At 35.9% G+C, this 16,136-nt stretch overlaps 3 protein-coding genes across 3 annotated transcripts; 2 read left to right on the top strand and 1 right to left on the bottom strand.

Moving 5' to 3' along the window:
* The first annotated feature begins 1,702 nt into the window (after positions 1-1,702).
* Positions 1,703-4,657, top strand: LOC113110758 (la-related protein 6-like). The gene is made up of 4 exons (XM_026274924.1): positions 1,703-1,830; positions 1,923-2,027; positions 2,165-2,378; positions 3,421-4,657. Exons 2-4 carry the CDS (start codon positions 1,924-1,926, stop codon positions 4,528-4,530), a joined length of 1,428 nt encoding a protein of 475 aa, XP_026130709.1. The 5' UTR covers positions 1,703-1,830; position 1,923; the 3' UTR covers positions 4,531-4,657.
* A 1,841-nt stretch (positions 4,658-6,498) lies between these two features.
* On the bottom strand, positions 6,499-9,584 carry LOC113110759 (vimentin-type intermediate filament-associated coiled-coil protein-like). The gene is made up of 2 exons (XM_026274925.1): positions 9,029-9,584; positions 6,499-6,906 (listed from the first exon to the last, which is right to left on the bottom strand). Exons 1-2 carry the CDS (start codon positions 9,217-9,219, stop codon positions 6,552-6,554), a joined length of 546 nt encoding a protein of 181 aa, XP_026130710.1. The 5' UTR covers positions 9,220-9,584; the 3' UTR covers positions 6,499-6,551.
* Positions 9,585-10,740: 1,156 nt separating this feature from the next.
* On the top strand, positions 10,741-12,841 carry LOC113110757 (NADH dehydrogenase [ubiquinone] 1 alpha subcomplex subunit 11-like). The gene is made up of 4 exons (XM_026274923.1): positions 10,741-10,873; positions 11,242-11,334; positions 12,427-12,549; positions 12,650-12,841. The coding sequence occupies exons 1-4, from the start codon at positions 10,795-10,797 to the stop codon at positions 12,760-12,762; spliced, it is 408 nt and encodes a 135-aa protein (XP_026130708.1). The 5' UTR covers positions 10,741-10,794; the 3' UTR covers positions 12,763-12,841.
* The last annotated feature ends 3,295 nt before the right edge of the window (positions 12,842-16,136 follow it).

Here is a 16,136-nt window from a genome sequence, read left to right as displayed (position 1 = left end):
GCTATTACGAATTTCAACCAAAGCATTTCAGCATTCTGTAGCCTACATCAACAGAACCATCTTCTATCAACGACTGCCACCTGTTGGTGATTATGTGTCTTCACAATTTAAGTGTAAAATGGCTTTTCCACACAGTTGCAGGGTAAATGGCTTATATAAACTTGTTAAGTATACTATAAGGGGTACCTTTCTGTTCCCTACGGTAATTTAGAAGAACAAATGTTTTTAAAAAAAAAAAAAAAAAAAACATTTTTTATTTTATTGTGTAGTTACATTTTGGTAGCATTGCTTCACCAGTCAGAAATTAATCATGTGAACGCAGAAACGTTTCTTTTGCATTTTAATGTGCATTAATTATTTGCATCTTCTTTTATGTAAAGTGCACTGGTTGCTTGCTAACCTGTGGTTGTAAAAATCACGAAAATGGTTCAGTGTGGTGTTAGGCTATTAGTATTTATCAGCAATATCTCTAATTCCGGTCACACCGAGTCGCTCAATTCTACAAAGGCAACAGTTACTGTCATTATAATATGCTTGAGCACACATTATCCTGAGTGTGTTTATTGGCTGCTAACAGTGTTAGATAATTAGCAGGACTTCAGAACACCTTCGTGCTCTCTGGTACATACGTGAGGAAAAACTTGTCCTTAACACGAGGAATGGTAACAGTCCTAATATACAGGAAGCCTAGTAGGGGAGTCGGCTCACTAGCGTCTCACGGATCCCCTGTGGTACCTATTCATTTGGAATACACTTTGCACTTAATCTTGGCACCTCATCCCTCACAGTACACACAACAAGTCGGCTCAAAGGTAGGTTTGCATAAAGTCTACAGGGTCTCCAAAAGTCCATGGATCACAAAGTAATTAACACGCCCATTAAACGTTTATTAACGTCGTGGGAAAAGAGGCTACGTGCAGGGGCATCATGCACTTTTTTTAGGACTACTTTTTAATTCGAAGTTTTCCCAAACGTGTTAACTATATCATGAAATATCTCATTCTCAAATGCATGCAAATGTTTGTGTAATATATTAACTACGCATAAAACCCGTGTTTTTATCTAAATATGTGTCGTGTCATATACTATTCTTAATATTACTGTGTTTTTAACGTGAGTTTAATTAACAACATTCTAAGTTAAAAATGAAAACTCTCTCATTTTTAAAGAATGAGAGCAAATAACATTTACATTATCAGTGAACATTATCATTGATTTCAGTCTAGCAAGAGTTCAAGAACTCTCAAAAACTTTTAATATAATCGCTGAAGCTTTTTACACTGAAATTACATCTACACATTATTGTTTCTGATAAGATAATTCGTCAGAGAGCGTGATGTTTCAGCGATGACTCACCAGAACTCCTCTGATTGGCCATTGCATTCATAAGCTCAACGGAATTGTGTGTGATTGGTCATAATTATTTTAATTTTTTTTGGAAACTGCGTTCAAAAAATCAAGATGAGGAAAGAGCACTTGCAAAATTACAAAAATACTTTTTCCTACATTGATTTATGCTTCCCAACTTCACTTTGCATCATTCAGTGTATGTGGATATGCAGTCTACTATTTAATATCCAATAATATTTATTTTAAGGATCAAGATTATAGTTTTTATGTATAAAATCGAAAATGTATTTTTTTCGTTTTTTTTCTTATGAATTTATAATTTACCCTCGTTTGTTTCAGAGCAAGCATGACTCACGTCGCCCAGTATTCCTCGTTTTTAGCGGTGACGTAAGGACGCATAAATCAGTATTCTGAAAAGGATCACCTGTTTTCAGGTGATGTGTGGCGGTTTACGGCGAAACATGTAGTTAAAGCCGCCAGGTAGGCTGTTTACAACACCGTTTAACAACTAATTAGCACATATTTTCGATGTTTGTGTCAGTGTTAGTAGCATCAAAATAATTTGTCAACAGCATGTCCTCCCCTGGTTTTACTGACATCTTCCATTGTGAAGACATTCAGCAGTCAAAGGGGCCCTTCTCATTCACTGATGATGGGCTAAATGACAGTTTTGATGGGTAGGTTAATGGATAAGTTTATAATTTTTCTGAAAATATATGAAATGTCAAATTAAGTTTAAGAGTTTCTTAATTTTAATGTAAAATCCGATCTGGGAATTCCACTAATTCCAGATATTTGTTTTTTAAAATTTCAGGAGTTCAACTGAGTTGACTGATGTTTTTGAAGAGGGATTATGTGAGGGTGATCTCTGGATTCCTCCAAATGATGATGTGATCCAAAAGATTGCTGCCCAGCTGGAGTACTACCTTTCTAACGAGAATCTGGAAGATGATGCTTTTCTGCTAAAACATGTCCAAAGAAACAAGATGGGCTATGTTAGTTTGAAGCTGCTGACATCTTTCAAGAAGGTGAGATAACCAAAGAGGGTCATCACGAAACAAACTGTAAAACCTAAAAAAAAAAAAATGGTTGTCTGAATTTTACACTTAATGTTTTACAGGTTAAATTAAAATGTAGTTTAAAAGGAAAAAATGACCTTCCCAGAAGACCCAGAAGAAAAAAAAAGATTTGTGAATTTTGTATTTTTTATTTCATCTTTACATTGTTTAGAACATAAAAAAATAAAAAATGTGAAAAATTTTATTAAAAAAAAATAATTAAAATATATATATATATATATATATATATATATATATATATATATATATATATATATATATATATATATATTACATTACACCAATACATTTGTTTCAAGATTTTTTTTTTTTATACCAAACTTTGTATAAAGATGACTCTCAACTATTTTATGAAAGAAATAATTATTTGCTTTACCATTTTCCTTTATGCAGTATGTGTGTAAAATGGCCTTAAGAGAGATTTACTAAAATATAATGTCGTCAACAGCGGACTCATGGTCCCAGGAGGATAATAATAAAAACTGATGTAATATTTAAAGACCAACCCTCTAAATTACTAAATCTGTTTTGTACCTTTATAATTGGCTGACAACCACCTAAAAATATAGTTGGTAAAGAGAAATTCACATGACTCCTTTCAAGTAGCTTTTTCAGAGGCTGAGGACGGTAGATGCTATAAAGAAGGTGCAGAGTGTCATAGAAATACAAGACACGAGGTAACGCAACACAAATAATTTGATAAATGTTCATTTAACAACATAAGATGAAACCTTAAACACTGATTTACATAATTGCTAAGAAAAAAATATCAGAAACAATTATGAAGATGAAAAAGTGTTACACAGGGAATTCTGTCACAAAGTGTAAGTTTTGTTCTCTTTCACTAGAAATTACAAACTTAACAGTATTTTACAGTATAATTACAGTTTTTGATGGTATATAGTGAAGGAACTAGACATTTACCAGTTAGCCATTTCTTATAGTTAACATTAAAGTATTTGTGTCTGTGCTTTGATTCTTGTTTTCATAGATTAAAGATCTCACGCGTGACTGGCACACCACGCTGGCGGCTGCAAGAGCATCTCCGCAGCTGGAAGTGAATGAGATGGGAACCAAGGTGCGACGAAGGACTCCGGTACCTGACTGGCTCCTGTGCATCCCCACAAGCAAGCTACTTCTGGCCTGGAACTTCCTAGATGGTGTAGGCCCAGTCAAAGACGAGGGAAACGGGTCACCGGGTGTGGAGCAGCCAGGCATCATGGAAGCCGCAATGCGGGTGTTTTCTCCCTACGGCACCATCTCATCTCTCCGCATTCTGCGGCCTGGAAAAGAGATCCCTACGGAGTTGAAGTGCTATACTAAGAGACACCTGGAACTGGGGCACAAAGTGTGTGCTGTGGTGGAGTATGAGTATCTGGAAGGCGCACGAAAGGCCTACGAAGCCCTGAAGGCGGAAGAGCAGCAGAAGGGAGGAAGGGGCGTTTGCGCGGTCCTGCTGGGAAGCCGTGGAACACGTAAACCAGGATGGAGCCAAGGTCTAGCGGAGGAAGAGTCTGAAGAAGGTATTGACAATGAGAGTTTAAAAAGGCCAAACAGAAAGTCCAGGCGCTTCCTTTATTCTCTGGAGGATTCGGCTGTTTGCAGTTCTTCAGAGTCTGATTTTGCCCCGGCTTCGCCTCGGCCCAACCGCAGAGTCTCCCGTCCTCAGGCCCTCTACGGCAGCCCCCTCGCCATCCCACGGGTCTCGACTTTCCGCTCTGACCCTTACAGGAATCCCCTTGGCAGTCCTGTAGGAAGCCCTCTTCTGCCTCGTAAGCTTTTTCCTTGCAGTCATGTGACCTCTCCTCTGGCCACACATCCTTTGAGCAGCTCTCCCAATGTAGCTGGTGCGTCCTCCTCCAGCAGGTACAAGGGCTCGGGTGAGCTCTCCCCAGACGACTTGGGCTACACTAGCAGTCCTTGGGTCCAGAGACGTAAACATGCCGCCCAGGTCATTCAGCCTGAGATGGGCGACTCGGTGTCACCCAATCAGATAATGAGGTCTTTAAGTGTCCTGGTTGTTCGCCAGCCTGTCGGCCCTGATGGGACCAAAGGGTTTCATAACTGCATTGGTAGAGGGAAGGTGCTGCTACCACACTGACTCCATTAAACATGCATCATAAGGTTTTCTCTCCACGGAGTCTGTATGAGTGCAATGCAACAGAAGCACTTTTAATGCAACATGATTATTTGTCCTATTAGTGAAAATGGAAATAATGTAAAAAAAATTTAAAAAAGTGTCTGATTAAATATTGAAATAAAGATTAATTTGTACTCCAATTTTAATGAATGCAATGTTATTTAATATTAGGATTTGAATTATGTTCTGCATATCCACCTTTTTTGTAGCAAGCCTACTGCGTTTTTAGATTCTAGGTGACACCTCTGGTTTAGGGAAGGACCTTTCAAAGACACCGAAACCAATTCAAATCATAAAGTTGAGCTACAAATGTACTTTTCTAATCCCTTTTAGCAGTGTTTACTGTGATGTTTTTAAAGCATCTGTCAGAATGATGGGAATCACATTGAAATATTACCATTTAATGTTCCATCTGATTAAGTCTGTAAGACTGAAATAATCAGGCTTTAGGAGTTATTCATGGTGTGCTTTAGTAATTAAATGTTTTTAGGATTCTTTTTATTGATTGAGTGAATAAAGTTACCTCATTTTAAGTGGTTTTTAAAAATGTTTATTGCATTCATAGAGCAAACCTTGGCTTTCACCGTAAATTTACTCTCACAAGTCGCACAATGCATCAGGAAAAAGTACACATTAAGCACTGAAGAATAACAAAATAGTTTATTTGACTTTTTTTTTTCAGAATAAATAAATCCATTGAACAAGTAACCATCAGTCTTTGGAGGCACTGCTTCATCTGTAGGAGAAAATATTCACTTCTGTACAGGGCACTAGCAAGATTAATATGGCATGCCCCAATATGTAACATGCTGCAGTTCAAAACCACATGTAACTCTTAAAACGAACATGAAAATATTGTGTAACCATCACATCTAAACAGGACACATGACACGCTGTACATGAATAATGCCCCATCATCAGTGCACTCACGCACAACATTATGGCTCCATCTGGCAAAACATGACAGGCTTGCATAGACTTGATTTTGCTTGGCCGAATGAAATGAACGATAAAATAGGTCAGCCGTTTTATGTTAACATGTAAAATGTAACATGATTCTTTCAACGCAGGTAACAGCTCTAGGAGATATTCAACACAAGTGTTTTTACACTCTATGATTTCTTAACCATGAGCCTGTAAATGCATTTAGCTCACTTGGATTTGCTCGGTTTATCTGGAGAAGCTCTTTTTTAAGAATGGTTTCATTAAGGGAGGCTCTCAGAGAACAACTTCACTGCATAGATCACAATTATATACATGCATCTTAAGTTACAGCGTATGTTTTCTACAGCAGCCTCGCACTCCTTTTGTATATTACTCCCTTTATTGACTTTTGATACTTGTGAGTTTCCAGCACAAATTTTTAAACAACAGGGGAGGAAAAACTGTTTTTCAGGAACTTTCTGTTGTATACAAATTGTATCAATTAACATAATATTTATAAACATCATAATTGTAAAAAAAAATTGTTTTGCATCAAATTGCTCACTGAGTGGCTCCGACAAAACGGTAAGCTAAGCATGCAATGTCACAGTATATTACATCTCTAAAACATCTTTTAAAAATCATGGTAACAAATTAAACTGCATGTAACAGTTCATTTCAACGCAAATTGTAAAGATGTTCTTCTCAAACATTCATGTAACGCAATAAATCCATAAGGTATAAACAGAGAGATAAAACATATTCAAATTTAAAAGTCAAAAAGGGAAGAATAAAGATAAATTAACTAGTTATTTTAAACTGAACCTAAAATTCAGTAACCTGAGGGACAAATCTAAAAGATATGTGGCATGCTTGCACCAATTTGCCCACAGATTTAGCCAGACTTGACCAGGCTTTCACTCTTTACACTAGCCTCCCATTCACACTCCACTAACCTGTTTTATGATACGACAGATGTTCTGACAGACACTGAATCAGTTGTAACCGTAAAACACACAGGCTGCTAAACCTGAGATGAGGAGCGGTTGAACTGAGACTCATACTGTGGTCCCAAACACAACCCCATCTAATTCCTGATCGTCAGAGTCGTCCTCGCTGAGGGAGAAGTCTTTGTGGTTGGAGAGGCAGCTGGGGCTGCAGGTGGACTCTCCGTCCTTGAGAGAGCTGTTGGTCGTGGGCTTCCCCAAGTCACTGACAGGCCCCATCCTCTCGGCCTCGGCCATCTGGGCCAGCATGCTGTCCAAAAATGGACGGCTTTTGCAAATGTTGTCCAACAGCTGACATCGGTGTTGTAACTGTCCGATTAAAGAATCTTTTTCCTTAATCGTTTGGTTGAGTTTATGGATGGATTCATCCGATTGACAGAGCTTCTCATGGAGGAAGAAAATCTCTCTACATGAAAAATAAAGATAAAAAGTACCCTTTTTAATTAAAGCGGCAGTTAATGCACCATTAGTTGCACCAATCGGAATAGAGCTGTTCAGTAATAACATCAATTTGTAGGCCAATCTGGACAGCTAATTCACCCTTTTTTTTTTTTAAGAGTAGCAGTCGTTGATTTGTTTAAAATGAAAATTCTGTCTATAATTACTCACCCTCAAGTTGCTCCAAAACTGTATCAGTTTCTTTGAGCTGTTGAACACAAAAGAAGATGTTTAAAAGAATCTGGATAACCGAACAGTTCTTGGTCCCCATTGACGTTCATAGTATGGAAAAAGAAATTCATGCAATTTTGGAATAACTTGAGGGAGAGTAAACGTGGCGAAAATTTTTTTTTTTTGGCTGCTTATTACTTGAAGACATTTTCATGTTTTGTTCTGCAAAATTATCTATGACATCTAAAAATTAATTTGAGGCTGATTTCTTTTGGAAAACAGTTGTTATATAAGGACTATAATTGTTGTTTGATATGGCTGTAAAAAAACGTAAAGTTCATAAAAACAATGCCTTTTTAAAATTCATGTTTGAGGCGTGACTATATTGAATAATTCTAACCACAGATCTTATTGTTGAAAGTCCAAACGGCTGATAAATACATCAACAAATCCATCAATACGATGCTTTTAACTGTGAACAGCTGCTGTTGAAACCACAATCCATAATAACGTATCCTCCAGTTAAAATCTCATCTGAATCAGGAGAGAAATATGCACAGGTCAAGCAACTTTCACAATCAAATATAGTTCTGAACAAATATATTTGTTTGTTTTGATGTGAGAGGACGACAGGGACTGACTTTTTCCACTAGAGGAAGCATTATCACAGCCTCATATTTAAGCCTGAAGTGAAAGTTTAAAGTTAAAAACATTTTTATTATGGGTTTGTTTCTTACAAACACGCAGCTTTTCACTTCACAAGTAGTTAACTGGTGGACTAGGGTGGTGTGGATTATTGTGATGCTTTTATCAGCTGTTTGGACACACTGAACAGCAGAGTGATTGAGGAAACATGTTAGGAAACAGTAACCTGTCTGTCTTCCATCTGCATTTTCTAAGACCATCGTATCCAATAATATCTGTTATGTTTTATTTCAGAGGTAGTTTGAATGCAGAAGTTGCTTACAGTAGCTTATTTGAGCTTTCTGATTTAGCGTATACATGGTTTTGACGTCAAATAATGCAATATTATGCATCTACTGCACCATACGATTGTGTTAAAGGGTTAGTTTAAACAAAAAAATTTAATTCTGTCATTAATTACCCACTCTTCGTTCATCTTAGGAACACAAATTAAGATATTTTTGATGAAATCCGAGAGCACTCTGACCCTTCATAGACAGTAACACACAACTGTAATATTCCCAGGTCCAGAAATGTTGAAGATAAATCTTTAATATAATCCATCTTTAATATAATCTTTTTACAAAGCTACGTGAATACTTTTAGTGCATAAAGAAAACAAAAATAACTTTATTCAACAACTCTTATCCTCCTCATCCAATCTCCATTGTGGAGAGTATCACGACGGATGTGCTTGTTTCTGCATCAAATAAACAACCATGCATGAGCGTGTTAAGCGCCATGTGCATGCATTGTTTACATGATGCAGAAGCAAGCACATGCATCATGATACTCTTTTCACTAAGCTACTACTAAAATTGTAGAAACTTAATTTCCTGTAAAGTTGCTTTGCAATAAATTGTATAGTAAAAAGCGCTATACAAATAAACTTGAATTGAACTATGGCGGCATGTGGCGGCAAGAGCTGTCGAATAAAGTCATTATTTTTGTGCACAAAAAGTATTCTCGTTGCTTTGCAAAACCCCTGATGTCACATGGACTATTTTACTTATGTCATTACTATGCTTCTTGACCTTAAACATGGTAGTTGTGTTGCGGTCCAAGAAGGGTCAGTGAGCTCTCGGATTTCATCAAAAAATATCTTAATTTGTGTTCCCAAGATGAACATAGGCCTTATAGGTTTAAAAACGACACGACGGCGAGCAATTAATGACAGAATTTGGATTTTTGGATGAACTTCCCCTTTAAGGAAGTAAATATTTTCTTTCTCCTACTTGTCCTTGGCCTCCGTGATTTCTTGCGTGGTTGCTCGCAGTTGCTCGTCTTTGCGGATGAGGCTCTCCGCCTGCTCGCGCACGGTTTTCTCCGCGTCCTCGAGCCTCTGCTCCAGGTCCGTGACGCGTCTGTACAGCGCCGCCAGGTGCGCGTTCGCCTCTCTTATCTGCACCGGCGACGGGGACGACATGCTCGGGAAACGGAAGAAGAAAACACCAGCCCGGTAAGCTCTTTCTCACCCACGGTAACGCCGCACCGCTGGGCTGATCATCTTCCGCGGGTTTGGACTGAATGATGCTGAACTCTCTCTCGATCTCCGCGTGCGTGATGCTAAAGCAGTGGCGCGCGACTCTGTAATGCAGCGACAGACGTCAGTCAGTGCGCGTTTACATGCAGCTCGGAAGTTTGTGACATTATCTTATTCGAGCAGGTGTTGTAGTTTGTGTTGTTTCCAGTCAGCTGACGTGTCATCTGCACCAACTTCGTAGCAACCTGTAGCTCCTGACCCGGAAATGATATTTGGAGCCGCTGGCCAATCAGAGTCAATGAAACCGAGAGAGACAGCAGTGATTACAAAATGCACTTGCGAGGCTCCAAATATAGCTTTAGATTTGGGGGCCCTATTTATTATTAATTATAATAATATGAATGTGCTGATATCTAGTTTTTATAATAATAAAATAATATTTTAAAATATACCCGTTTAATTTAGCCTACATTTTGTAAAATTAGATTGTATCAGTAATTAAAAATAATATCTAAATGATAAAATTAAGTTTTTCAAAGACTAGTTTACATAAATTACATACAGTCACCTAATTCATGGAAATTCAGGTTAACAGTTATTTACTTCAACTTTAAAAATTTAATATTAAGTCACAATATGTCAATACACAAAATCTAGGCTATATTTATCTAGGCTTAAAAGTGTTTATTTTAGGTTCTTTTATCTTTTTTTATTTTTTTATTTTTTTTAGTGTACCTTTAAGAAGAATCCTTTTCCTTTTCTTTATTTTTTCTCTGTTTTTCATACAAGATGTTACAGCTGAATCGTTAAATAAAACCTGCAATCTGAACTTGTTTGTGCTTAGCTAATACCTGTAGTTATGCATAACATTAAATCACTAAAATAAAGATCACTGTTTTTTTTTTAGAATCACTAAACTATTATAGTATTTGTTAATGTTAGGGCTGGAATTTATTTGTATAGTTTCTGCATTCATGTTGATTTTAATTGAAGTTTTATTATTTCTATTGTGTGTGTTTTTTTTTGTCATTTTTACTAGTATTGTCGTTTAAAAATGTCTATTTTTATTCATTTATTTCAGTTGTATTTTTAGACATTTCAGTCGGCCAACATATAGTCAAATATATATATATATATATATATATATATATATATATATATATATATATATATATATATATATTTCCAGTAACTTTTTATGGTTTAATTATAGTTTCCTTTAATAACCTCGGTTTGTATATAATCGGATTGGAGGATGGTGAGAATGCGACTTGATCCACAAGATCATTAGAAGAATGAGATCAAGAAGCTTTAGCTCAAAAGATAAATTTTATGGCCTATGACTGCACTGCCTTAGAGAAACTAAATTGAGAGGATATACTTTTTTAGAGGGAGAAGGAAATGTGTTTCACACTCCATAGCAGTTGGTGGCAGTATTGCACTCTTTTGTGCACCAGCCGCCAATAAACCCAAAAAGAAGAACTCTCGCGATATTTCAGTCGTGTCCTTGATGCAGAAATGGGCTACTGGGATCTGGAAGAGGGCAAAGACTGCGTTGCCAAAACATGGATCACCACCAAAATAGCCACTGCCATCGGTCAGTCTGCGGTGTTTCTGGATTCTAGGGTTTCTAACGGATCATTTAAGCGTGGTTTCTAACATGCCCATTGTTTATGTACTCTAAAGGCTAAGCTGCTAGCATGCACACTAGCTAGTAATATAGTGCTAAATTCATATTTTCGGCTTAATTCCGTCGGTTAGTTGGTTTATATAACTGTAAAGTGGCATCAGCGTGTATTTTGTGATTGCACAATAACATCAAGGGCTGCTATCAGTTTCCTGTCGTGGATTTGCTTAATACCTCACTTACTTGTGTTGTTTGTGTGACTCTCATAATGATGCCGACGATGCTTTATTAAAGAAAGCTTCATGTGCTTTACTACTACTTCTGTTGTTGTTCTGCAGGGTTGGTAGGTTCTGCTTACCACATTGTGGCATTTCCACCTGAAACAGCTGTTGAGGCTTTGACCAGAGCAACATCTGGCACTGTCACCATGGGTAAGACCAATAAACTGTGTCCTCATGGTAGGAATGTCGACGCAGACTCTCTCTCTCTCTCTCTCTCTCTCTCTCTTTATATATACATGCATATACGCACACACACACACACTGTCCCTCCATTGAAAATGTATGTGCAGTATACTGTCCATGTCCAGAAAGGTAATAAAAACATCTTCAAAGTAGTCCATGTGACATCAGAGGGTCAGTTAGAATTTGTTGAAGCTGTTGAATGCTGTTGACGTATGACGCTGCTGATGTGTTTTCTTTGTTATTGGGTGCACCGGTCAGCAGCGTCGTGAAAGCACTCACAACAGACCCGGAAGAGAAGACAATGCTGAATAAAGTCCTAATTTTTGGACCAAAATGTATTTTTGATGCTTCAACAAATGCTAACTGACCTGTATTATTTAAAAGTTACATTTCATATTTGTATTGCAAAAAAGTAAAACATTAATCTAATAACATTATTCATGCATTTGGACAGATGGAGTTTGTTGTTACTGATTTCATTTGAATAGTGACAGACATAGTGTCTTATTATTCTAACTTAATCTATTGATCACATGTAAGAATTTGAGGTAAATGGAGACATGTACATTTAATCAGAAAATATTGTCCTTCATAAAGTTAAAAAGTGTAACAGCAATCAATTTAAGGCAAATATAATACATATGCTGATTAAAGTAATACCTGATAGAGCACTGATGAGACTGCTTCAGAACAAATTACCTACATTTGTGCCACGAAAAAAAAACAAACCTGGACAAGTAATTTTTTTAAATCTGACAAGTGAATGATTGATTAATTGTCTGAAGGACAAGCTCACGTCAAAGCTTAATGTCGAGCCCTGCTCTGAATAGCTGCTGCTTTTGAATAACTTTTTAGTAACCATTAGAATGTATATTCTGTAATGTATGTACAATGAATGTAATTCAGACGTACTACATTCAGCTATAAAATACTATCTTTACGGTTGCTTGTGTTGGCCTTGTGTCAGAACAGTAGATACATATTTAATTTAAATTCGTTATATCAGATGGCAACACACACTTGCTTCAATAATTTACTTCCTGTTTGCAACCCTTTTAGCCGCCATGGGCGCCATCTTTGGAATGGCCACCTGTCTGAGCGCACAGGCCAGAGAAGCACCTGACGACCCAACCAACTATTTCATCGGTGGATGTGCTTCAGGTATTTTCCTCGGGGCACGAAGTAAGTACAATATAATACAATATATAAGCTGCAATGGTGTCTTGTTGTTGTTGTTAAAGAAGTTTGCTGATGGGTTTGTTTTATGTTTTGTTTTTTTTAGCACACAGTGCTATCACAGGTACCACAGCGTGTTTTGGTTTGGGAACTTTGGCTATGTTCACCAAGATTGGAAAAAAGGAAGGCTGGAGACTAACAGGACCCCCAAAACTGTGACCTGATACGTCCCCTAGTGCTTGATGTGTTTATATTGTATATTGCTCAAATGTATTACATTAAAAAATCTCTGGATGTACTCTCTGTGTTTGAGTTTCTGAAGTCTGTACTGTTTTTCTGTACTGTTGTTGTAATTTTGTCCGCATCAGAAATGGGTCGTACCATTGATTTATACCAGAGAAGTTAAAGTAAATATGCTAGAAAACTTTGCACTTCCAAGGATGCACATTTGATACATGTGCGGCGCAACATAAGTTAGCCAAAGTGTTTAAAACCTATGTGCACTGTTTATCCTCTCTAAATTTGTTGTTATTTGGTTTTGTGTTCATCTGCTTCTACCATTTGCTCTTTTTGATAATCATTCTATTATAGACTAATACAATCAGATACAATAATAATATCTCGAGCCCCTGCCTCTTTAATCACTGACGCCCGTTTGGTCCGGTCCATGATTTCTACAGCCGGAGATCTCAAAATATTTAAATATTTACATTTGAGTGTAAATGGCCATCCCTACAGTGTGAATTCCGGAACTGGAGGTCAACAAAATACCATGCTGTAAGCCAATTAATAACATTTCTAAAATGAAATGAAATGGACTTCTGTTGTTTCTTAGAAGTCCTTGGACCTCACTTGTTGATGACTCACAAGTCTGCATGCTGACCCTCTGTCTTCAGGGTCAAAATCTATTCCTAATGTAGCCTGGAGTACATGTACGAGTTCATGTTGTGTCCACAAGGGGGAGCTATTAAACCATTGTTCCTTCTTATCGGTGGATTATATCTGTAATATAATTTACACAACTCATATAATTACATAATTCATTCACCATTTCATATACATTTATATTTTGGAATCTGAAACCATTAAAAAATAAATATATTCTTGAAAGACTTAATATAAAGGCCCCATGTTAACTTTCTGTGAGCAGTTCATATTAGGGGTCTGGGTCTCAAATAGAATTGTTTTAGCGGTTTCAGTTTGTTCTGTTCAGGAAGTTTTTTTAATCACTGGTTTCTGGGGTGGTCTTGTCTGGCATGAAGTATAGAGCTATCTATAAGTATATGAGAGTCTCCTCATATGTGTGTACAGCTCTGTTATCGCCACAATGAAGACTTTTCCAAGGTGTTTGATTTTTATTAGAGACCCGGTGAGTTCACTGGACTGTATTTACAGGTGATCAGCACAGAGGTTTCTGGGAGGCCTTTAAATAATTAATGAGATGTGGAAACAGCTGTTTGCAGTTTATTTGGTTTCAACAGTTGGAACAAGCAAGGAAAACGCAAGAATCTTGGAGACTGATTTGTTTGCTTTGGCCTTTTCCCTGTTGACAACAACACAAGAAAGTGTCAGTTGTATGAGGCTAAAAGTCAAACGGTGCAATTAGCAAACGTGTCCTCATCTGGACCTCCAATCTGCTAATAATTTAATCACGACACAGAACACGGCAAAACAACTTTTTCTGTAAAGATCAGCAAACCTGTACAGACTTAAATATGTATGTATTTATACAGAAAGAGAGCATTATTTTTTTATTTTATTTTATTGTAGTCTCATTTGAGACACCATTATGAATTTTGTTAGCATTCTGATAGTTTTAGTTTTATATTTCTTGTTTTCACTGTAATTTTCCCTGAAACTTTTGTGATTTTTTTTAAATGTCTATATATTTTAAATTATATTAATAATTATAATTAATTATAACTATACAATAGTAATAATTAACTATCTATTAATTGCAATTTCAGTTTTAGCTGTAGTTAAACAAGTAAATTTAAAACTAATCGGAAATAAGAAATGTTAACTTTAACACACACACACACACACACACACACATATATATATATACGTGTGTGTGTGTATAATGGCCCCTTGCAAATGCTTAACACAAACTTTTAATTTAGGTGGCCATTACTAATTTCATAACCTTAAATGAGATAAATGAAAGCATGAATTAAATTAATCAGAGCTGAAAATAAAGAAAAAAGCTAAAGAAATGTTGCGAGGCCTGTCAAACCAGCTTCTGCTCAAGGGACTAATTATGGTTGTTATATGAAATTTGGCTCATGGTGACATCATGTGACTACTAATGAGCTGCAAATTATTGAGTGCCAATTTTTTATTGAGCAAATTACAGTTCCAGTAACACTGGCAGCGCCTCGTACAGAGTTCAAACCACTGAAGTGTCAAAGACCAATCAGGATTTTAAAAGTGAAGTGTGTAATGTTTCATGGTAAAATACTTTCTCTCAGGATGCTTTTCGAAGCCAGATAGTATAGTTACTTTTTGATGTCAAGAACCCCCAAATATAATGTTCCTTCCATAAACTGCTCCTTTTCAACACACTCATGGCAGCTGGTAACTATTTCACTTTCTGGCAAGTCAGAGGTGAGTATTTATGAACCTACAGTCTCATCAATCTGCTTATGGCCTGCTGAGAGTTATTTTAGGGATGGACCTTCATGCATAGTTTTTTCTAAAAACCATTCATACAACATAAATCATACATCGGTAGTTTAATTTTTTTTTTTAAATTAATAAAAGAGTTGACATTTATATTGTTCCAAAACCAATAAAGATGTAACTCAAATCTTTATTTTATTTTATTTTGTCTAATTTATTTTGTATTATTTCATAATAGTTTATTTGTTTCTAAAATACACTGGGGATTAAATGACACTAAATATTGTGTCAACACTATATTTTACAAACTGTAATGTAAAAGATGAAAAATGTGCTGTCAACATTTTTTCTGACCAAAACAAATGCTTAACATATGTTGTAAACAGAGCTTCACTGTTTTCACATGCAAATGTGGATGGAATAACCAATTTATAAACCAGATTTATATTGATTCAGAATGATTTACAATGTGGACGTATTTTAATGGACAGAAATATTGAAATAAAAAGCAAAATATATTTGTATTTTTAAAGTGTATGCATATATATATATATATATATATATATATATATATATATATATATATATATATATATTAGGGCTGTCAAATAATTAATCGCATCCAAAATAAAAAATCTGTTGGCATAATATATTTGTGTGTATTCTGTGTATATTTATTAGTATATGTAAGTATACTGTATATAAAAACACAGCCAAAAAGTATATATTTTGATAATATTTACATGTCTATAATTATATTCAGATAATTTATATAATTAATAAATATATTTAATATTTTTTTCCTGAAATATATACATACGTGTGTGTATTTATAAATAAATAATAAATATACACAGGACACACTCATATATTATGTAATCAAAAACTTTTATTTTGGTGCGATTAATTGTTTTACCTTGTGAATTCTAAATAAAGAAAGAAAGAAAGAAAGAAATACAAGTTAATAAATA

Source organism: Carassius auratus, chromosome 11 (genome assembly GCF_003368295.1).
Source record: "Carassius auratus strain Wakin chromosome 11, ASM336829v1, whole genome shotgun sequence".
Lineage (NCBI taxonomy): Eukaryota > Metazoa > Chordata > Actinopteri > Cypriniformes > Cyprinidae > Carassius > Carassius auratus.
Note: the sequence above shows the minus strand (reverse complement) of the source record. Positions and strands in the feature narration are given on the sequence as shown.